The sequence below is a fragment of the Sus scrofa genome, chromosome 7 (assembly GCF_000003025.6).
Source record: "Sus scrofa isolate TJ Tabasco breed Duroc chromosome 7, Sscrofa11.1, whole genome shotgun sequence".
Classification (NCBI taxonomy): Eukaryota; Metazoa; Chordata; class Mammalia; order Artiodactyla; family Suidae; genus Sus; species Sus scrofa.
Genome location: NC_010449.5, coordinates 38279990 through 38299628, shown reverse-complemented (window position 1 = coordinate 38299628; position 19639 = coordinate 38279990). Strand labels below are relative to the sequence as shown.

At 56.5% G+C, this 19639-nt stretch overlaps 1 protein-coding gene across 1 annotated transcript in view; it reads right to left on the bottom strand.

The window, feature by feature from the left end:
- The window catches only part of TTBK1 (tau tubulin kinase 1), a 43021-nt gene that overhangs the window by 19858 nt on the left and 3524 nt on the right, over window positions 1-19639 (bottom strand). Inside the window, exons 3-13 of the mRNA XM_001929304.5 lie at window positions 14617-14764; window positions 14299-14372; window positions 13955-14095; window positions 13099-13203; window positions 12623-12688; window positions 12113-12205; window positions 11909-12034; window positions 10457-10611; window positions 9026-9257; window positions 8609-8787; window positions 5034-5595 (exon numbers count right to left, since the gene is read on the bottom strand). Coding sequence (XP_001929339.3) covers window positions 5034-5595; window positions 8609-8787; window positions 9026-9257; window positions 10457-10611; window positions 11909-12034; window positions 12113-12205; window positions 12623-12688; window positions 13099-13203; window positions 13955-14095; window positions 14299-14372; window positions 14617-14764 — 1881 coding nt within the window. The remainder of the gene's footprint in view (window positions 1-5033; window positions 5596-8608; window positions 8788-9025; window positions 9258-10456; window positions 10612-11908; window positions 12035-12112; window positions 12206-12622; window positions 12689-13098; window positions 13204-13954; window positions 14096-14298; window positions 14373-14616; window positions 14765-19639) is intronic.

The following is a 19639-nucleotide window of genomic DNA, read 5'->3' as shown; positions in this document are numbered from 1 at the left end:
GCCAGCCTGGCGTAAATGCTGTGTCATGGGAGCGATTTTATTATCCTTTAAATCACTCTTGAGAACGAAACAAGGGTCAGAGGACTAGTGGGAGGAGGGGCCACTTGAAATCATTTCTCCAGAGTGGGTTTTTCCCTGTCCTCTCCAGGGCTGAGCAACACCAGGGGCTTGGCCACCGCCGGGAAGAATCCCGCCTGTGCCCTGCTGCCCTCATGCCCTCAAAGGGAAAAGAGAAAGTGGGCCTGGGTGTCCCAGACCTGTGGGGATGATAATGGTGACTAGGCTGTTAGCAGACCTTGCCCATCCTGACCCCTCGCTCTTCCTGGGACTGAGGCCAGTTTCCAGAGCTTTAGCTGGGGTGGTGAGGATTGGCTGAGCCAGCTGCTAGAGGGCTGAGGAGGAGGGGGCCCCTGAGGATGTCAAATGGGGGCACAGGACCTGTCATAGAACCTCCAGCAGAAAGGGGACAAGAATATTCTGTAGGATCGTCTTTGCCCTCACCCTGCCTTTTGGCCAAGTCTAGGGTCCTTCTGACCTGGCCCTGTCTGCACTGAGGGGTAGGGGTCTAGGCCCCACCCAGGGGTACCAAGGGACAGAGGTACCCATGATTGCCCACAGCCCCTCTCACAGCACATGTGGGTGGCTCGAGTTTAACCTCTCAGGCAGAGTTTGGTCAGCTGCCAGAGGGATTTAATCCCAGCATGCTCCCGCCCTTTCAGGTCAGGCACCATTTGCGGCCACCTCCTTGTTCTCAATACCCAGCCAGAGTGTCCCCTCCATGAGGCCAGCTTCCCAGGCAGGCTGACTCCCTGTTCCTAGCAGAGAAGGGTCTGTCCTCTGTTATCTCCCTGTGGCCCTTGACAGCTCCACCTGCGCGTCCCCACCCCACCCCCTTGACTGTGAGCTCCGCAAGAGCAGGACCAGGAAGCCTGATTCATCTTTGTCCCCCAGCCCCCCGCACACGTGGCAGAGGAATGCTCTAGGGGCAGCCAAACAAATGTCCATGTACTCAGGGAATGCTGACCCGCTGGGTTATCAGCCCAGCCGGAGGCAACCGGCGAAGGAGGGTAAACATCCCTCCCCCAAATCACACACTTTGTCAGCTGCTTTCCCCTCCGCCCCAGCTTTCCTGGCCACTTGCAATTTGCACCATAAATTCCAGAGAGAAGAAAGCAAGGTATGTGTCAAGAAAAAAAAAAAAAAATTAAAGTATCATGGCATGCATACCAAAGAACAACAGATGCTCTAAAACTGCCTGGTTCCACATTAACCTCATCCCTGCTCCCCACGGGCATAGGTGACAGAGTTGCAGGGGCTCATCTTGTCAATGATTGTTGTTAGAGGAAGTTCACACATCAGACACTGAGCAGACGGAGTGGGTCTAGGAGAGGGATTCCTTGCAGAAAGGTGGCGGGGGGTGGGGTCCCCAAAGAGACTTCCTGCCAGCCCTGAGCCACTTAATCTAGTTATGGGAATGGGGAAGTTCCCGAAACTGTGATTCCAGTGTGCAGCCCAGTGTAGAGCTCCCACCCAGGCTGAGCTCTTTACAGACCAAAAGAAGGGAGCAGTATGCCAGTCTGTTCCTTCCTCTTCCCCCGCCCTTGGCGAAGGGAAGGCTCAGCTTCACCCCGCTGTACTGAAATACTCGCTAAAACATGTCCTGCCCATGTGCTCACATCCAGACATACTCAGAAGCTGCACCACACACACTGACGTGCCCAAAGGCACACCTGCTGACACGGTCCAGCCAGTGGGCACACACACATGTGTACATGGAACACACACTCACACACACACACAAAGTTTCTGACTGTGCACAAACCATCTGCTCTCTCTGGCCTGTATTTGCTCTTCTCCTAAACACACAGGCCTCAGACTGTGTGGCTCCAAGCACAACCCTGGAGCCAGCCCCGTGGATTCAAATCTTGCCTCTGTCACTTAGCAGCTGGCAACCCTTGGCTAAGCACTTAGCTCCTCTGAGCCTCTGTTTCCTTACCTTGTAAGTGGCGGTGGCCTCTTCACGGTATCGTTGTAAGGAATACACATGTGGGATATGGAAGTGCCAGCTATTATATTGTCATTAAAATGATCACTATGGTGATTATCCTGCCAGCTGTGACATTCTAGGTGTCCATGGTTCTCCACAACTAGCAGATCCATGGCACATGTTACACAGACACTCAGACGTGTGCACCCACATGCATAGGTGGGCAACCGGACACAGCCACACACCAATGCACACTCTTGGGTAAGGTCACACAGAAAACCCACACGTGGCCATAGAATGCTGACCAACCTCGCTTCTGTACACTGTGGGGAAACCACAGCCTGCACACATCTAACATCCCTCCGGACACTAGCGACTCCTCACTGGCTGAGATGGGCAGTACCCACCTTTGTCACAAGCACGACCTGAGCCCCAGACTGGCTGTGCAATAGGCCTATGCCTGCTCCCCCAAAATCTCTCCTCCACCCCCTTGGCTGGAGTTTCACAATATGAGGCTGACCTAGAGCAATGGAGGGAATCTGAAGGTGACAAAAACCACAGATGGCTTAGCTCCCTAACTCTGAGGCCCAGCTGGCCTATCGTCACCATGAAGGGATCGGAAGAGCCCAGGTCCAGAACCCAGGCCTCCTGACTTTAATTCTGGGCTTTCTCTCTACTCCACACCACCACCCTCTGTCTCCCTTCCTAGACCCTGCACTTCTAGCCAGCACAACCTATTATATGTATGATCTCTGATGCCACCAGTCCCTGGCTTAGGGTAGATGTTCAGTAAGTGTGGAATGATGAGGGGATGAGTGAGTGAATGAATGAATGAATGAATGAATGAGAGGGGAGGGAGGGAGCCCAAGCAGATCTTGTTCTTTCTCCTGCTTACCCAGTGTGGTCCGTGGGAACAGTGTCCAGGGCAGCAACACAGCCATGCTGCCTACACCCTGCCCCTGCTAAGCCTCCAGCTCAGGCCAGCTAGGACCACTCTGGGTGGGGGCTCATGGACCCCACGTTTTAATTTTTTTTTAGGGCTGCACCTGCAGCTTATGGAAGTTCCCAGGTTAGGGGTGGAATTGGAGCTACAGATACCAGGCTACACCACAGCCACAGCAACGCCAGATCCGAGCCGCTTCCGCGACCTACACCACAGCTCACAGCAATGCTGTTTCCCACTGAGCAAGGCCAGGGATTGAACTCATCCTCATGGATACTAGTTGGGTTCGTAATCACTGAGCCCCAATGGGAACTCTTGCTCCCCACTTTTCGAGCCCCCAATTTTCCAGTGTCCACGGCAGGGCCAGGACGCATACTGCCCAGGATCTCAGGTCAAAGGTCATCTCTTCTGGACACAGGGATGGGACCTGAAGATAGCCCTGCTTGGAGCCGCCTTCGCCAGGGCACCTGCGGGCTCCCAGCTAGACCTCCCGATCTGAGCACGCAGCAGAACTGACCCAGCCCTGCACTTCGCTTCTCCCAGAGCCCTTTGCGTGCGTGCCCCTGAAGTGGGACAGCCGAGTGGAATGCAGCACAGCCTTTGAGACCTCCAGCATCACCTCCATGGCGCTTTCCCATCCTCTGAAGGAACATGGACCCCATTTAGCACTCAGGGTGAGTGTCGGAGTTGCTTCCTAGATCAGAGGTCAGCCTCTGCCCCCCACAGAGAAGCCAGGCCAGGCCAGGGGCCTATTCTAACACCCCAACTTTGCCAGAAGAAAATAACCAGATTACCACGAGACACACATGCACAGACCCTCACCCCAGCATTCACGATGCAGCCACTGTCTGGCCCCTCCCTGTCCTTCCAGCCCTCTCCCTCAGTCCTCCCAAGTGAGAAGGTGCCACTGAAGTCTGACCAGGTCTTCCCAGGGCCCCCTATGTGCCAAGTTTAGGGTCCCTCCTGCCCCAGCTCCTTTTCTCCCCATCAGTGTCCAAGCATCTTGGTGCTCAGGGCTCCCCATCCACATTGAGCCTACCCTGACCACAGGACACCTCCTGACCCTCCCTGCTGCCCTCACCCCCTTGCAGCAGCTCTCCCTCTGAATTCTGGGAGCTTCTCTCCAGGTGTTCTGGCTGCTTTATGGCTCTATGGCGCTTTCTCAAGGATTTCCTCTCAGTCACCCCTCTCCCCCAGCTGTGACTGTGTCCCAGCCCTGCCTTCACCCTTGTCTCTCCCCTCCCCACAACATCCTCTTGAGGGACATCAGCTACTGCTGTGGACTACAAGACCCCAAATCCATATTCCGGGCCGAGGCCACCACAGTGGACATTCCACAGGCACCATGAGGTCATTGCATCCAAATCTGAGTTGATGCTCCTTCAAAACCACTCAGTGACAGCACCCCCATGCACCCAGAACGCCGGGCATCAGCCAAGACCCATCAGCCCTGTCACAGCCCCCTCAGTCCCTCTCTCCAACCTTTCTTGGCTCCATCCACCTTGCCCCGCATCCAAAGGCCCTCACCCTGATCCAAGCCACCAGGGCGCACTCCTGCTGGTGCCTGATGCGGCCTTCCTGCTGATAGCTTTGTGGCCCCTTCAATCCATTTTCTACAGAGCAGCCAAAGAGATCATTCAAAAGTACCAATTTAATAAGGTTGCACCCCTGTTTAAAAGCCTGGGGTGGCTCCCAAGCCTTCAGAATCCAGCCGCAACCCCTCAGCTCAGCCCCAAGGCCCTCTGGACGGGCCCCAGGACCCACCTCACAGCCTGATTTGCTGCAACTTTCAAGCAGTGCTGTGCTTTCTGATTGCCACCTCCGGGCCTTTGCACACCCTGTCCATTTGGCCTAGGAGGTCTTTCTCCAGCTTTGTCACCTGGCTGACACTGCCCAGAATGCAAGACTCAAAACTCAGAACCGGGAGGGTAGATGCCTGCCCCTGCAAGCCTGGTTTCCGACCCTTAAACCTGTCTCCCTTTCATCACAGCTGCAACAGTCAGATGCTAGTCAGCAGCCCCCAGGGAGCACAAGGGAGCACTCCTGGCTACATGCCAGGACTGGGCATTGGGGGTGGGGAGTGGGGTGCAAGCCCAGCCTTACCTGTCTCTGCGGGCCCGTGGGATCCGACTCTCTCCGTCGAGGGCGGGGTCCGGAGTGCAGGGGTGAGTGGGATGGGCTGCCAGGCGTGGGGGGCTGAGATGTCTCTGACCGGCCATCGGCCTGGCTCATCTGGGGTGGGGGCTGGGCCGGTGTCGGCCGCAGGTCCTCCTCGGCCAGCGTGTGCATGCCACGTCCCCGGGGCCGGACCACGGGCTCTGGCCCTGGCCGCCGCCGCTGCTCCTCGCCCTCCTCGGGCAGCGGCCGCAGCTCCTCAGGCTCCTCGTCCGTGGTGCCCGATGTGCTGGGCTCGGCCCCCGGGGGGAAGTCCTTCAGCTCTGTCTCCTTGTCAATGATGACCCACTCCTTGCTGTCGAAGTCCTCCTCCTCGGCCAGCGGCACCGAGCGGAAGGCGTTGCTCAGGGCCTCCTGCTCCACAGAGGCTGATACGTCCATGCGGCCGCTGGCCTGCCGGTCGGCGTGGCCGGTGTCCACTGACAGCATCTGGGCAGGTTGCGAGGAGCAGGCCTGGCGTGAGGGTGAGCCGGGCAGATCCATCCGTGACCTGCAAAGCCACTGCATGTGATGCCCAGCCTCTCTGGATCCCCGGGGACCCCAAGGAGGTGGCAGGATGAAGCCCGACACCTGGGACACCCCCCCTCCCCTGACCACTGCACTTCTCCCACCCTGAGCGAGGCCCAGCCACCTCCTGGACTGCCACTCTCCACCCTCACTCCCTGCCGAGATTGCATTCGTTCATTCATTCAACATGCATTTTTGAATGCTTCCTGTGTTCCAGGAATCTAAACATGCAGAAAGTAAACTCTGGTTCCTGTGCCCAAGGAACACTATCCTGCCGACCACCCCCCGAGGAACCTAGATCTTCCTAAGGGAAACTTGACATTGCCAGGTCAGGGCTCCCACCCCGCTGCACCCAGGGCAAACACACCCACCTGGACCTCGAGCTTGCAAAGGGTTTCCCAGCCTCTTTTAGCAGCAGCCTTAAGGTCTACCTGGCTAGTTTCACCCCACCTCCACCCCCACCCCAACAAACTCCAGTGGGTCCCAGCTCGGGACAAGGTCCACATGCCTTAGTTTGGCATTCAAGGCCCCTGGCAACCAGCCAAAGGCCAAGTATCCCCCTTCTGCTAGGCAGACCCCCAGCTCCTCCGCTAAGATGTCACCTCCTGCAGGGAGCCTCTCCTGCATCAGTGGGTTCATTTGCCCTCCCAGTGCTCCCTGTGTCCCCTCTCATCACAGAACAGAGCGCATGTATGTTTACGATTCTGCTGCCCCAGGAGGCGGTGAGCTTTGCCTGGCAGGGGCTGGGTCCCCTCTGATGTTTTGCCTCTGGGACACTGATCCTACCTGGGGACATCTCTTTCACTGCTATCTTAACCTGTGCGATGACTCTCACGTCACTTTCAGAGGTTCTCAACTGGAGGGTACCAGCCCCAAGGTGAGGGTGTTTCTGGCTGTAGGATGCTGCATATAAAGAACTGTCCTCTCTCAAATGCCAGGGTGCCCCCTGAGAAGCACGGAGGCCTCACGCACACTCAGGCTGTTGGCAAGGGCTGATTTCCAGCCTTCCTCCAGCCTGAGCCTGTGAGGGGGCGGGTGCAGATCAAAGCCTCCTGTGGGCCTTTCTCAACAGACTCCCACCCCCGCCTATGCGGGACCTGCCAACTCCAATCTACACAGCATTTTTATCGATTTGTTCAAAAGGCTTAAAATAAACCCCCCGAGGGGGGCCGCCTCGGTCTTACATTCATTCTTCCATATAAGGAGCTGACGTCACTTCCTTTCCCAAGAGCCCGGTTTGTTTTGATGGGCATGAAGGAGAGAGGGGGCTGGAGGAAGAGAGGGGCTGAGGACTGGGGGCGGAGTGGGAATTGAGGAAAGCAGGGATGTGGACACCCCAATCTCATCGGCTTCTGAAGTGCTTCAGACACCCCCCCAAAAAACCCTTCTGCTGCCCCTGAGATCCTGAACCTTCCCTTCCAGAAAGTCTCTCCTTGGCCTTCTCCTCTTCCCACCGTCCCTGAAACCAGATTCACTCTGAGCCAAACCAGCGCGCTCTTCAGGACTGTCTCTGTTCAGGGCATTTCCCACCTCGCTTTTCCACTCATATCCCTTCCAAACCACCCTTCCTCACCCCTCCCTGTCTCCCGAACCCTCTGGGGCTGAAATGGATGAAAAATGTAGGCTTCCCTCCCAGGTAGTTCAACCTGTGAGAGTGCGAGTGTGTGAGAGTATGTGTGACTGTGAGAGCGTGCATGCATGTGAGCGTGTGTGAATTCAAGTGTGAATGTGAGCATGAGAGTGTGACTGTGTGAGATTATAAATGTGCGGCCGTGAGTGTATGATGTGTGTGAGAGCATGTGTGAGTGTGTGACTGTATGAGAATGTGTGAATGCATATGTGAGTGTGAGAGTGTGACTGTGTGAGACTGTGTGTGAGGTGAGTGTAAGAATGTGTGTGAGAGTATGTGGATGTGAGTGTGGGAGAATGAGAATGTGGGGGTGTGAGAGTGTGACTCTGTTAGATTGTAAGTGTGGGAATGTGAGTATAGGAATGTGAGTGGGAGTATGTGTGAGAATGTGAGTGTGTGGGTGTCAGAGTGTGACTGTGTGAGATTATGAGTGAGAGTGTGTGTGGATGTGAGCGTGTGGGGTGGATGTGAGCGCTGCTCCCACAGGATAGGGCCTGTGTCCCTTTGTCCTGGGGTCAGCACAGGGATGGGTACACAGCTGCCCTGTCTCGGGCATCTCCATACCCCTGGGGGCCCTGTGCCCATCCCGGGTGTGCACTGCAGCTGGGGCAGAAGCCACAGGGGGGCTGTGGCTGAGGTGGGCCTGAGGAGGTGTGGGTGTGGAAAGAACTCCCTGCAGCTGGCCCCCTGGAAGAGACCCCTTCCTTGGTGCAGAGAAGGCCCCAGCCCTACTGGGGGGAAAAGCCACACCCACGGCCAAGGGAGGGTGGAGTCATCTCTCCCACCTGAGGTTATCCCACTTACCAGCTCTCAGATGAGGATCTGGCCCTGGTCCCTGGTGGCCATTGGCCACCCAAGGTCCACCAGCCACCCTCTCATTCGCATCCTCAGGGCTTGCCTTGGCTCTGGGCTCTCCCATACTCCCTGCCCCCAGCTAGGTCCCTCCCTGACATTCGCTCCCCTGAATCCTAACCCTCTAAACTTGGTCCAGCCTCTCCTCAAGCCCTCCGTGATCCCTTCTCCCAGGCCCCTCTCCTAAAGCTGAAGGGAGCCTCACCAGCTGCTGGAGGCGGGCATCCATAATTCGTCCCTAGAGAAAGAGGTTCTGGAAGCACGCCCACCTACCAGCTCAGGCCTCATCACCTCCTGGGCCTGGTTGGCCAAGCCTATCCCTCGGGAGCTGGGCCCTCGGCTTCCCTAACCCTGCTCCAGGGCCTGACACTCACTCTAACAGAGTCTGATCTCAGGCCCAGGTATAATCCTCCTAACACTTCCAAGGTCCCCCCATCTTTGCCTTGAATTTGACATTTCCTCCAGACCAGCCGGGACCAGGGGCCCTTGACCACCCTCCTGGCCCCGGACACACCTCCTCTCGTGCAGTTCCACCCGCCCATCCGCCGTGGACAGCCTCTCCGACTCTGGGCTGTTGACCCTCCGGTAGCGCAGAGAACGAACGGGGGTTGTCGGTGAGTCTGGGGGGGCACGCACTGGGGAGCTGGGGACCCCCACGCCTCGGCTCTGCTCCTCCTCCACCACACAGGGCGTCTGCAGGAGAGGGAGGTCCATGAACTTGGGCCGACAGGGTGGCTGTGGGTCAGGTGGTCTCCTCGGGGTGAAGGAGAGAGGGAGGTCAGAGCACCAGGATGCCGGTGATCCCGCGATGGGGCTTGGCCAGGGAGGCAGGGCGAGCAGGCGGAAGGCTGGGGAGAGGGCGCTGGGGAGGGATGAGTGGGAGGGGCCCACGGGTGGGGAAGGCCACGTCCCCCTCCCTGGCTGCAGTTACTTTGCCGATGTTGATCCGGAGTTTGTTCCGGTTGACATCCGTCTCCTCCCAGACTTCAGCCTCTGGACCCCCGGTGTGGGGGGCAAGGTGGGGGCTGGGCATCAGCCCCTCAGGGGGCCGCCCAGGCAGGATGGGGGGTGCGTTCTCCTGGTCACTCAGGTGCTCGCCCTGCAGCACGTCCTCCGTGTTCTCCCGGAGCAGGTCGCCAGGCACTGGTGTCACGTTGACCACCCTGTGGAGGCCAGGAGGGGGCCATGGGCAAAGTTGGCAGAGGTGCCTTATCCTCTAGCACAGGCTCTGGAGAACCACACAGCACCCAGGGGAGTGGGTACAGTGAGGCCAGGCAGGGTAGGGGCACCTGCAGTTCTGTCTCCATTCCAGGCTCGCAAAGCCTCTGGAACCAGACCCCTCTCAGGCGGGCAGAGGGCTGAGAGACAGGCCCCTCCTGGCTCTGTTTATGTAGGCGATCCCACTGCTTTCCAGCCCTGCCAGCTCCCCACTGCAGTTTGCCAGCCAACTTCCTTGAGACCAGGAAAATAGGTCTAAAGAAAGAAACAGGGAGTTCCCATCGTGGCTCAGTGGTTAACGAATCCAACTAGGAACCATGAGGTTGTGGGTTCGATCCCTGGCCTTGCTCAGTGGGTTAAGGATCTAGCGTTGCTGTGAGCTGTGGTGTAGGTCCCAGACGTGGCTCGGATCCTGCATTGCTGTGGCTGTGGTGTAGGCCAGCAGCTGCAGTTCCGATTCAACCCCTAGCCTGGGAACCTCCATATGCCATGGGAACAGCCCTAGAAAAGGCAAAAAGACAAGAAAAAAAAAGAAAGAAAGAAAGAAAGAATCAGTTTGGAGTTCCTCGAGCAATGTCTTTACAGACCCGGGCCCCACAATGCGCTGACAAGTTGAGTCTCCTTCCCAGTGCATCCCCTGGCTCATTCCCAGGGCTGGGTGGGGAGCCCTCCTCACTCTGGCCCCTCCCTGGTCTTCATGCTTGTCACGTGGGTCTGAAATCGCTGACCCATGGGTTACAGATGTCCCGGACTTCACCGAGAGTGCTTTCAGGGCAGGGCTGCAAGGTTCTCTTTCCAGCCCCCACAGGGCCTGGGACCAGGGCTCAAGACCTGTTCACTGAATGGTGACGTGCAACCACTGAGATATGGACAAACTGTGGGGTTCAGGGAATCTCACTCAGGGCGCCCCCCTCCCTAGTAAGGTCAAGAACTCCAAATAAGGATAGCCATCCCATCCCCAGGTTGAAGGCAGAGGTGTGGCAGAACTTCCTGGGATTCAAGAACCCCATTGTTGAGCACCACGCACAGGGGAGACCGCCGGATGTGTCCAGGTAGGAAGAGGAGGCGAGGCCTGGCTTCTCAGGTGACACCTCCGGGCCGGGTTGTCTGTCCCCACCCGGCCATCACCCCTCCTGAGACTCACCCAAACATGGCTGCCGTCTGCCGGGTGTTCTGCTGGGGCGGGGTGGAGGTGCTCGTGGACAGGAGGGCATCTGTGCCCGCCTTTTCCCAGTCGAAGGCCTCGTTCTCGGCGATGCCCCGCTCCTTCATGCTGTTCTCAAACACTGACATGATCAACTGCAGGGGCGGGGGTGGCGGGAGGACAGAGAGGTGACCCGGGGGGCTAGCCAGGAGGAGGGCAGAGGCAGTTGATGGGAGAGCAGGGAGAAAAGAGGGGCTGTCTAGGACAGGATGGGCCAAGAGGGGGCGTTGGAAGAAGGGCACATTGATTTTCAATGAAAACATGCACACAATATGCAAATAAGCATGCAAATTATCATCTTGATTTAAGCCCCACTGGCTGGACACAAGCCCTGGGAGATCTGTCCCCTGACTATCCCCAGCCTCTGCTGTCTCCACATTCTACAAAGCTTCAGCAGCAGTTTCCCAAACCCACCGCCAGGGGTCATGCTTCTGCACAAGCTGCTTCCTGGGCCTGCAGTGCCTTTCCCACGGTCCTCTCCTCTCTGAAGCCTGCCCTGATTACCTGGCCCACACGGTTCCTGGCTTGGGCACAGAGCAGCGGTTTGAATTGTTCACATGCCTATCTGCCATCAGTGCATTTCTAGAAGCTAGCACAGGGCCCAGCACAGAGTGTGCTCACAGTTGTGCAGTCTGGGGGACCCCCGTGAGGCTGAGTTCGGACTGGGGGCATGGCCTCCTACTATCCCAGTAAGGCGTCTCTGCCAGCAACTGGGTCTCTGGGATTAGGAAGTGGCACCCTGCATACTTTTCCACTTCTGACTTAGGTCTCTCCAGAGGGGGCTCTCTGCCAGCAGGGCCCCTTCACTGCGGGCCCACTGTGTGCCTGACACTATTTGGCATCCTTGTGGTGTGCAGCCGTGCCTGGCACATAGTGGATCCTGGGCAGAACAGCGCTGATGTTTCCCCCATTTCCTGATCAGGGTCAGCAGGTCCCGTAGGGGTGTAGTGACAGCACCTTGGAAAGAGCACTGGTCTTGGAATCAGGTGTTCCTAAGCCCCGCCCTGCTCCTAACTGGGCTATCGGGCCTCAGTCTTCTTATCTATGAAATGGGGACGGTCATCCCTCTTGGCCTCCTGCAGAGTTTCCGTGAAAAGTCCTTGGCTTCATTGTTAAATGCTCAAATAATAACATAAGGGAGACAAAATATCACCAAAGGCTTGTTCTGAAGCTTAAATGAGTTGATGCAGGAAAAGCTCTGAGAGCAGGGTGCACTCTTGATAAATCTTCGCCGTGACTACTGTTTACAGGAGCACTAAAAGTTCCATGCAGTTGGAAGCCCAGGGAGGTGCTCAGGGCCAAGCCGGCAGGGAGGCCAGGCCTTGGCAAAATGGGTGATGCTGGAGTCGGTCACGCATAGAGAGGTGTCAGGGTGCAGGAGCAGACTCCCACCTGGTAATCGGGCTTGGTGAAGTAGTCAAGGCTGGCGATGTGGTCCAGGAAGAGGTGGAACTCAGAGGGCATGTGCTTCAGCAGCATCCGATGCTCATACTTCTCCTTGATCATCCCTACCTGCTCCTGGAGGCAAGAGGGCACGTGGAGATGGAGCCCCAGCTGCCCCATGCCCCCTCCCAGACCCAGCTGTACCAGCCTCACCTTGTCCTTGATCTTCCTCCAAGGCAGCTGACCTACTGCAAACTCCACCAACATGTAGAAGAGGGACCACAGGTCATCATGGCGGCCCATCTCCTGGAGTGGGGGTGGGGAGGGGTTACCCACAGCTCTCAGGTCCTTCCCTGGGAGTGGGGGACTGACCCTTCACTGAGGGACACCAGTCAGGATGCCTAGGGGCAGAGCTGGGGTCTCCGTGAAGCCATGGCACCATTCCTGACCCACCAGCACACAGAGAATCCCACAGTCAAAAGTCCTGGGGTGTCTTCTCATCCCACGGAGGTTTGTGGAGGGGACAGAGAGGAGGGGATCCCCCCAACAAGGAAGAAGGTGACATCCAAGGGGAGATGCCAGCAGATCCCTCTTCCAGTCAGGGTCTCTGAAAGGGCAGCTTCCAGCCCCTGCCCTGTACTCCTCTTCCCACCTCACAGCTGCCTGCCCCTGGCCTGTGCCCTTCCTGTCCCCACAACCCTTTGTCCCAGCCCTGCCACTCACCCGGTTCTTGTGGGCATTGACCGAGGCATAGCGAACAGTCCCCCGAAACCCGGCCACATTCCGAGGCTGGAGAGGGGAGAACACCACCAGGAAGGTCACTTGCTGTCCCCGACCTTGGCCACATCTCAACCCTGCTTACCAAGCCTAACTGACTGCTTTAACCCTGACCACCTCCCCGCCCAGCATCACCGCATCAGCCTGGTCAGGAGCAGCCTGACCCACCAACGCTCAGGCCCTAAACCTGCTCCTGCCCCTGCATCTATCCTTGACCAGAGTGGGCAACAGACCACAGGGCATGGGTGTGGCATCCACCAGGAGCCCAGGCCAAGGGGGAGAGAGGACGGGCCATGCATGGACCTGGCACTGGGTGACACTGAGCACAAGGCCAGGCCTGTCTAGGCAGTTGCAAGAAGAACCAGAGAAGGGTCTCCAGCTCAGGACGGAGACTCAGGAGTCCCGAGAGCGACGGTACTCACTGGCCGAACGTCCCCCGTGGTGTTGGTGTACTGCCGGGCCAGCCCAAAATCCAACATGTAGCACTTTCTGTAGGTGGAGGGCAGTCTACCCATGGCAAAGTTTGACTGGGGAAGACAGTAGCTGTGAGCCGGGGGGTTCCAAGCCCACCCAGCCCACCTCAGGGGCACCAAGAACCAGCTCTGTGAGGGACTGTGAGAGGAGAACAACCACACATACAGCAGGTCAGAGCTTCATCTGAGGAGCAGATGTGAGGGGAGGAGGAATCCGAGGGCAAAGTGGGGCTTCCTGAGATCACACAGCAAGGTCCACCCAGCGTGGAATCCCTGGGACCCAGCAGGGCTCTGTGGCTTAGTGTACCTGCCCTGCTTTGAGGCAGCAGAAGACCAGCATTGGCCTTGCTGTGTGACCTTGGGCCATTCAACCAACCTTTCTGGGCCTCAGTTTTGACCCCCTTTAAATTGGATGTTTTTTCAGCACCAAGATCCAAGATATCACAAAATGAGCTAGTTGGCATCTCTTACCAGAGACTCACTAAGCCCCTAGTCCCCCTCTCAATCCATCCATCCTTCCCCACCCCTTCACCTTTCCAGGTTCAAGGACCATTCAGGTCAAGGGTAGAAAAAAACAAAAAGCAGAGAACAAAGGAGAGGACTGGGCATGGCCAAGGGCGGGCAGGGGTGTATGTGTTCCTGAGAGGCGGGGGAGAGGAGGAGATGGGGCTTGGAATGGAGGGCAGGAGAAGGGGACAAATAGAAGAGGCTGTCCCCACCCTAGCCACTGCCCTGGAGAAGCAACCGGTGGACCCAAGGAAGGAGAGGAAGTGGGGTGGGCTTTGGAGGAGGGGGCAGCCCTTACTGGCTTGATGTCCCTGTGCAGGAAGCCCACGGAGTGGATGGCCTCGATGGACTCCAGGATCTGCTTGCCCAGCCGCAGCGTGGTGCTCAGTGTGAAGGTGCCTCTGGGCTGGCTGCGGCGCAGGTCGGCCAGGTTCCGACCCTGGGGCGGGGGCGGGGGTGGGGACGGGCCCAACTCAGCTGCCGTCCCGACCTCCACCATTGTGACACTCAGACCAGCCTTGCTCCCCAACAAGCCCTGTGCCCCCTCCCCACTCTTCTGGGGCCACAGTCTCCACCCGACCTGGGAGTCACCGCCCAAGCTCTTCAGGGAGAGAGGAGGGAGGCTGGGCCCTGGGGACTCACCTGGAGCTGCATCACGACGTAGTTAAACTTCTCGTTCCGACCACAGCCGATGAACCTGCACACGTGGTCTTTCCCTGAGGATCACAGATGGGTTTCACAGCTCCTGCTCCTTCCTCCTCACCTCCAGCGCTAAGGTAGGCTCTGGTGCCCCCCTGACTTTGGGGGCCCCCCCGCCCTGGCCCCGGGACCACTCCTCACTCCTCCCCCTACCCTTAGGCCCCTCATTGCTCTCAAATCTAGTCCCATATCCCCTCATCCATCAGGTCTCAGGCCCTGGTTCCAGCACCTCTTCCCTCCCATCCTGCCCTGGGCCTGCACCTTGCAGCTTTTTGAGCACAGCCACCTCCATCTTGAGGACCTGCTTGGGCTGCTGGGCCGACTCCACCTTGAGGGCCACGTTCTCCCTGGTCAGCAGGTCCATGGCCTCGTAGATTTCACCAAAGCCCCCGCCTCCGATCTTTTTGAGCTACAGAAACAGGTGAGGGGGGAATCGGGGACACAGGGATCAAGCTGAGCAGCCCCCCCCACTACTGGGTCGCATCATTCATTGATGGAGGCAGGGGCTCTCCTTGAAGGGGAGGACCCCATGGCTCCCTTCCTCGCTCCACCCGCCAGTGCTCCCACCTCCTCCCTTAGTGCTGGAGCTCAGCCCATGGGTGTACAACCACACACACACACACACGTGTGTGTGCACGCACATGTGAGGATAAACATCAGAGTGGGCAGCGGAAAAGGGTGTGAGACCCGAGACTCCACAGAGACATGGAGACAAGCTGATGCAGGATTCTGAGGAGGTAATGGGCCATCATGAGCCTTTTAAGGACCATAAATATCATGCTTCCCCCATCCCCCAGCTAGATAGAGCAGCCACTATCCAGAAGGAAAACAAATTTCCAGAATGTCTCCACTTCAGGTAGCTCCCTCAGGGAGGCCAGCCCATCCTGGGGTTGGCGATCTCCTGGAAGATGTCACCGGGGGCAGAGAGCATTTAGAGGGGAGCATCTGGGGAAGGGGACTCAGCAAAGTGTGCTCATTGCCCAGGCCCCCTGGTGAAGCTCACGTCACTCCCAAGGCCCCAGATCAGATGCCCCAGACCAGGGGGTGCCTCCTCTCTGGGAGAGCATGGTGGGGCGGTCGGAGGTTTGGAAAGAATGTGTCTGTCCCCAGGGAGCTCGGCAGTGGGGCTCTGACTCTCTGGGTCCTCCTCCTCCAGCACCCTGGGGCAGGTAGTGAGAAAAGGCAGAGAACTGTGATGGAGGGAGAGTCTGCTGGGCAGACGAGCAAAGCTGAGCTCTGGGGTGGGATTAAAAGTCATTTCAAGTCAGGGGCCTGGGGTCATGGAGAGTGAGGGTGGTGCAGGGAATGGGGTGAAGGTGCTGAGTTCTAAATTAGGACTCATTTGGTTTAAGAAAGAGGTCCACCTTTTCTGCCATTGTTCTGCCATTCTTCCATGCTGCCATAATGGTGCTCAGGAAGATCCTTGACTGATGCTCTCAAGAGCCTCAACAATGCCAAAAAGAGAGGCAAACACCAGGTCCTTATTAGGCTGTGCTCCAGAGTCATCATCGGTTTCTAACTGTGATGCTGAAGCATGGTTCCACTGACAAATTCAAAATCATCAGTGCTCACAAAGCTGGGAAGATTTTTTGCGAACCTCACGGGCAGGCTAAACAAGTGTGGAGTGATCAGCCCCAGATGTGATGTGCAACTCAAAGATCTTGAAAAATGGCAGAATAACCTGCTCCCGTCCCATCAGTGTGGTTTCACTGTACTGACAACCTCAGCTGGCGTCATGAACCGTGAGGAAGCAAGATGAAAACACACAGGAGGGAAAATCCTAGGTTCTTTTTCTAGGGATGTAATACGTCCCTAGGGCGAAGAAAATGCCTCAATGGGGAAAAAAAAATAGAAGATGGACAGTTCAATTCTCACCTCCCCAGGGAGCCTGCCCCTCCTGGGTGGCCTGCCCTCTTCCAGAGCTTTCTTCCTTGTGTCCTATTGGCTCATGAGGCACCAGCCGCAGCTGGGCTTGCTCATGATTGAGATGGAGGCTGCTCTGATCAGCCAGTCTGTAATCTCCTAACTCTGAGCTGCCTGCCTCTCCGAGCCCTCCCCTTAACATTTATTCAACCCAATAAATGTTTAATGGTGGTTGAAACATGGGAATGGAGGGAGAAGTGAGGCAGGCAGAGCTGAGGACAGGGCGTTCCCAGTAGGCTCCAGTTGAAACCACTCTAGAAAGAGAAAGGAGGAAGGAAGGGAAGGTTTAGAAGACAGGTGGAAGGCTGTGGGGTTCTCATGCCCAGGAAAGAGGAGAGAGGAAGAACAGTGAGAAAGCAGGGTCCCTCTCTACCTGAGATGAAAGTTAAGGTCAGACTTCTAGAAGAATTTCAGAGCAGGAGGGGACAGATGTAGACTCAAGGGAAGCCATGGACTGCCTTCCTCTGGGGAACTTTAAACTCAGGGGAGATTCTAGTATCTTCTAGATTCCTTTGCAGTTGACGTTGTAGGAATGAGGGGAGGATACAACCCCCCACACCTTGGGTTCTGTGATCCACACTCGAAGACATCATCTCAGCTCATCCCCAGAGGCTCCCAACCACACAGGTGAGGAAGGTCACAGGAGTTGTCATTTTGCACAAAAGGAAACTAAGGCACAGAGAGTTAAAAGTACCCTGCCCCCAGTCACGCTGCCAGTAAGTGGCAAAGCCAGATTTCCTCTGAATCCAGGTAATCTGATGCAGAATCCACACTCCTAACTGCAATGTTACACGAACCGTTGACACACGGAGATTCAAAGTATACGTGCTGAGATTCAAACCCAGACCTGCCAGGCTCCAAAATCCTCGCTGGAGATAGTAAGGAGAGCTTAGAGCAGCCAAGACATATCTGATACCTACTCCCCAACTTCCCAGGGGGCCAAAGGGTAGTTCTCTACCACCTTCACCTCCAAACAGGGCCTATCTCTCCCTCCGTAGCTCCCTCCTCCATTCCCCCCCCATTACAGAACATAGGGGGGCCTGTGAAGGCAAAGTGTGTAAGGCCCACGAAGTCACACATCAGCCTTACCCACAGCCCAGGAACAAGAATGTTCTCTCAACCGCCCTGCATCAGACCCTTGTCCTCCCCTCCTAAATTTTTTCATGACATTCTCCCCCACCAAAGGACCTGGAGAAAGAGGACACAACAGGACCAGCATTCATTTAGAAAAAAGGAAACCTAGTTTATTGGCCCAGCTCTGGGTGACCTGGGGTAAGTTCCCACTTTTCCCCTTCTGCAAAATGAGAGTTAGACTAGAATAGGTCACAATTCTCCTTTGGTTCTATGATCTTGATTCTTTTTTTTTTTTTCTTTTTTCTTTATTTTATTTTATTTTATTTATTTATTTTTTTTGGCCATGCCTGCAGCATGCAGAAATTCCAGGGCCAGAGATCAAAGCTGAGCCACGGCAGTTGCTATGTCAGTTCCTTAACCCACTGAGCCACCAGGGAACTCCGTCTATGATCCTGATTCTTGGGTGGGCTAATTCTTAGCAAGTGGCGTAACTCAGTGACTGTTGCCCCTGCAGTCAGACAGACCTGGTTCTACCAACTAGTCATGGGAATTTGGCAAGTTAACTAAGCTCTACGCTTCAGTTTCCACCCCTGTGAAACGAGGCTAACAGGAGTATCTACTCCATAGGTTGCTGAGATAATACATGTAAGTCATTTTGCACAGTACCTGACAATAGTAAGTGCTCAAAAAATGCTAAATTTGATATTCTGATGCTGAGAGGCACCCCTCAAGAAGAAAAAAATGCTCTTATTTTAAAATGCCTGGAGTTCCCGTCGTGGCGCAGTGGTTAACGAATCCGACTAGGAACCATGAGGTTGCGGGTTCGGCCCCTGCCCTTGCTCAGTGGGTTGGGGATCCGGCGTTGCCGTGAGCTGTGGTGTAGGTTGCAGATGCAGCTTGGATCCCATGTTGCTGTGGCTCTGGCGTAGGTTGGTGGCTACAGCTCCGATTAGACCCCTAGCCTGGGAACTTCCATATGCTGCGGGAGCGGCCCAAAGAAATAGCAAAAAGACAAATAAAATAAAATAAAATGAAATGCCCCATTTAGTACCACGGACCCTCATTTCCTCCTCACACAGCCCATCAGGACAGCTTGTTCTTGGTTCCTGAGTGGTGCCTCACTCCCCATCTATCCCTCATGGGGACTGGCTGAGGGGAAATATCTGGTACCCCACCCTCTCTAATTCTCGAGGGACCAGGGAGGGAAGGAAGGGAAAGAGAGGGGTCACACTGGCCACGACTGAGGGCTTGTCTCCTGCCCTCCCCTAACCCCTGACACTTCTCTCCCCACTCATCTCCCACACCCTCCCTCAAAAAGCACTGGAAAGTTCCAACCCAAAGTCAGTATGTGTGTGAACACTCTCTTTTTCCCATCTCTTCATTGCAAAAGTCCTGCTGCCTCTAATCTGCCAGAGACTAAGTCCTGAGTGGAACCTCAAGCGGGATGGGGGACAGGGTCTTAGAGAAACACTCCTCACTTTGCCAGATCCTCATTCCTTTGCGTATTTCCCTGGGTCCTCCTCTCTCAATTTCCATCCTTTTCCACTCCCTCTCAGGAAATCCCTTTCTGGGATATACAGCCCCTTCCCTCAGTAATCTGGCTCCTCCAGCAAGGCCCCCCCCCCCCCCCCCCGCCACGCGCCTTCCCCAGTCCCAGAGACATCTCTGACAACACTGTTATCTTTGCCCTCTCCCTGGGCCACTAGGCGACCTACCCACTGGGTGGTTATTGCCATGGAGACCTGGCCGCAGCCAAGCCTCACTCTCTTCTCAATCTCGGCCCCCTCCCCTGTTGGTGAGCTGAGCCCCCGCTCCCACCCTATGCAGACCCACAGCTCACAGCCGATCACTTCATCCTGCTCCCATGAGAAGACATCAGAGCGCTCTCAAGCATCAGAAAGAAAGGAAGGGGGACGGTGGGATCGGGACTGATTTACAGTTCCACTCAGAATACGATACACTGCCTTTGCGTCCATCCTTAAGTGTTGCCCTCCCTTCCGAAGCCCAAAGCCCTGAGGAGGCTCGGACTACAACTCCCAGCAGGCAGAGCAGCCTGAAGTCCCGGGCTGGAGAAGCAAGGCACGCTGGGAGATGGAGTCTCGGAGTGTTGCACCTGCCGCAGGAAGCAGTGAGGGGAGGAGGGTGTATGGAGAAGGTGGAGTGCGAGTGCGGTAGGAGCCGCCTGCAGGGCCTCTTTCCCCGAACCCAAGCTTTTCTGTCCTATGCGGAAGAGGAGGGGCTCGCTCACTGCCCTTCTCCAAGGTCCAGCAGAGAAAGAGCCCCCTCC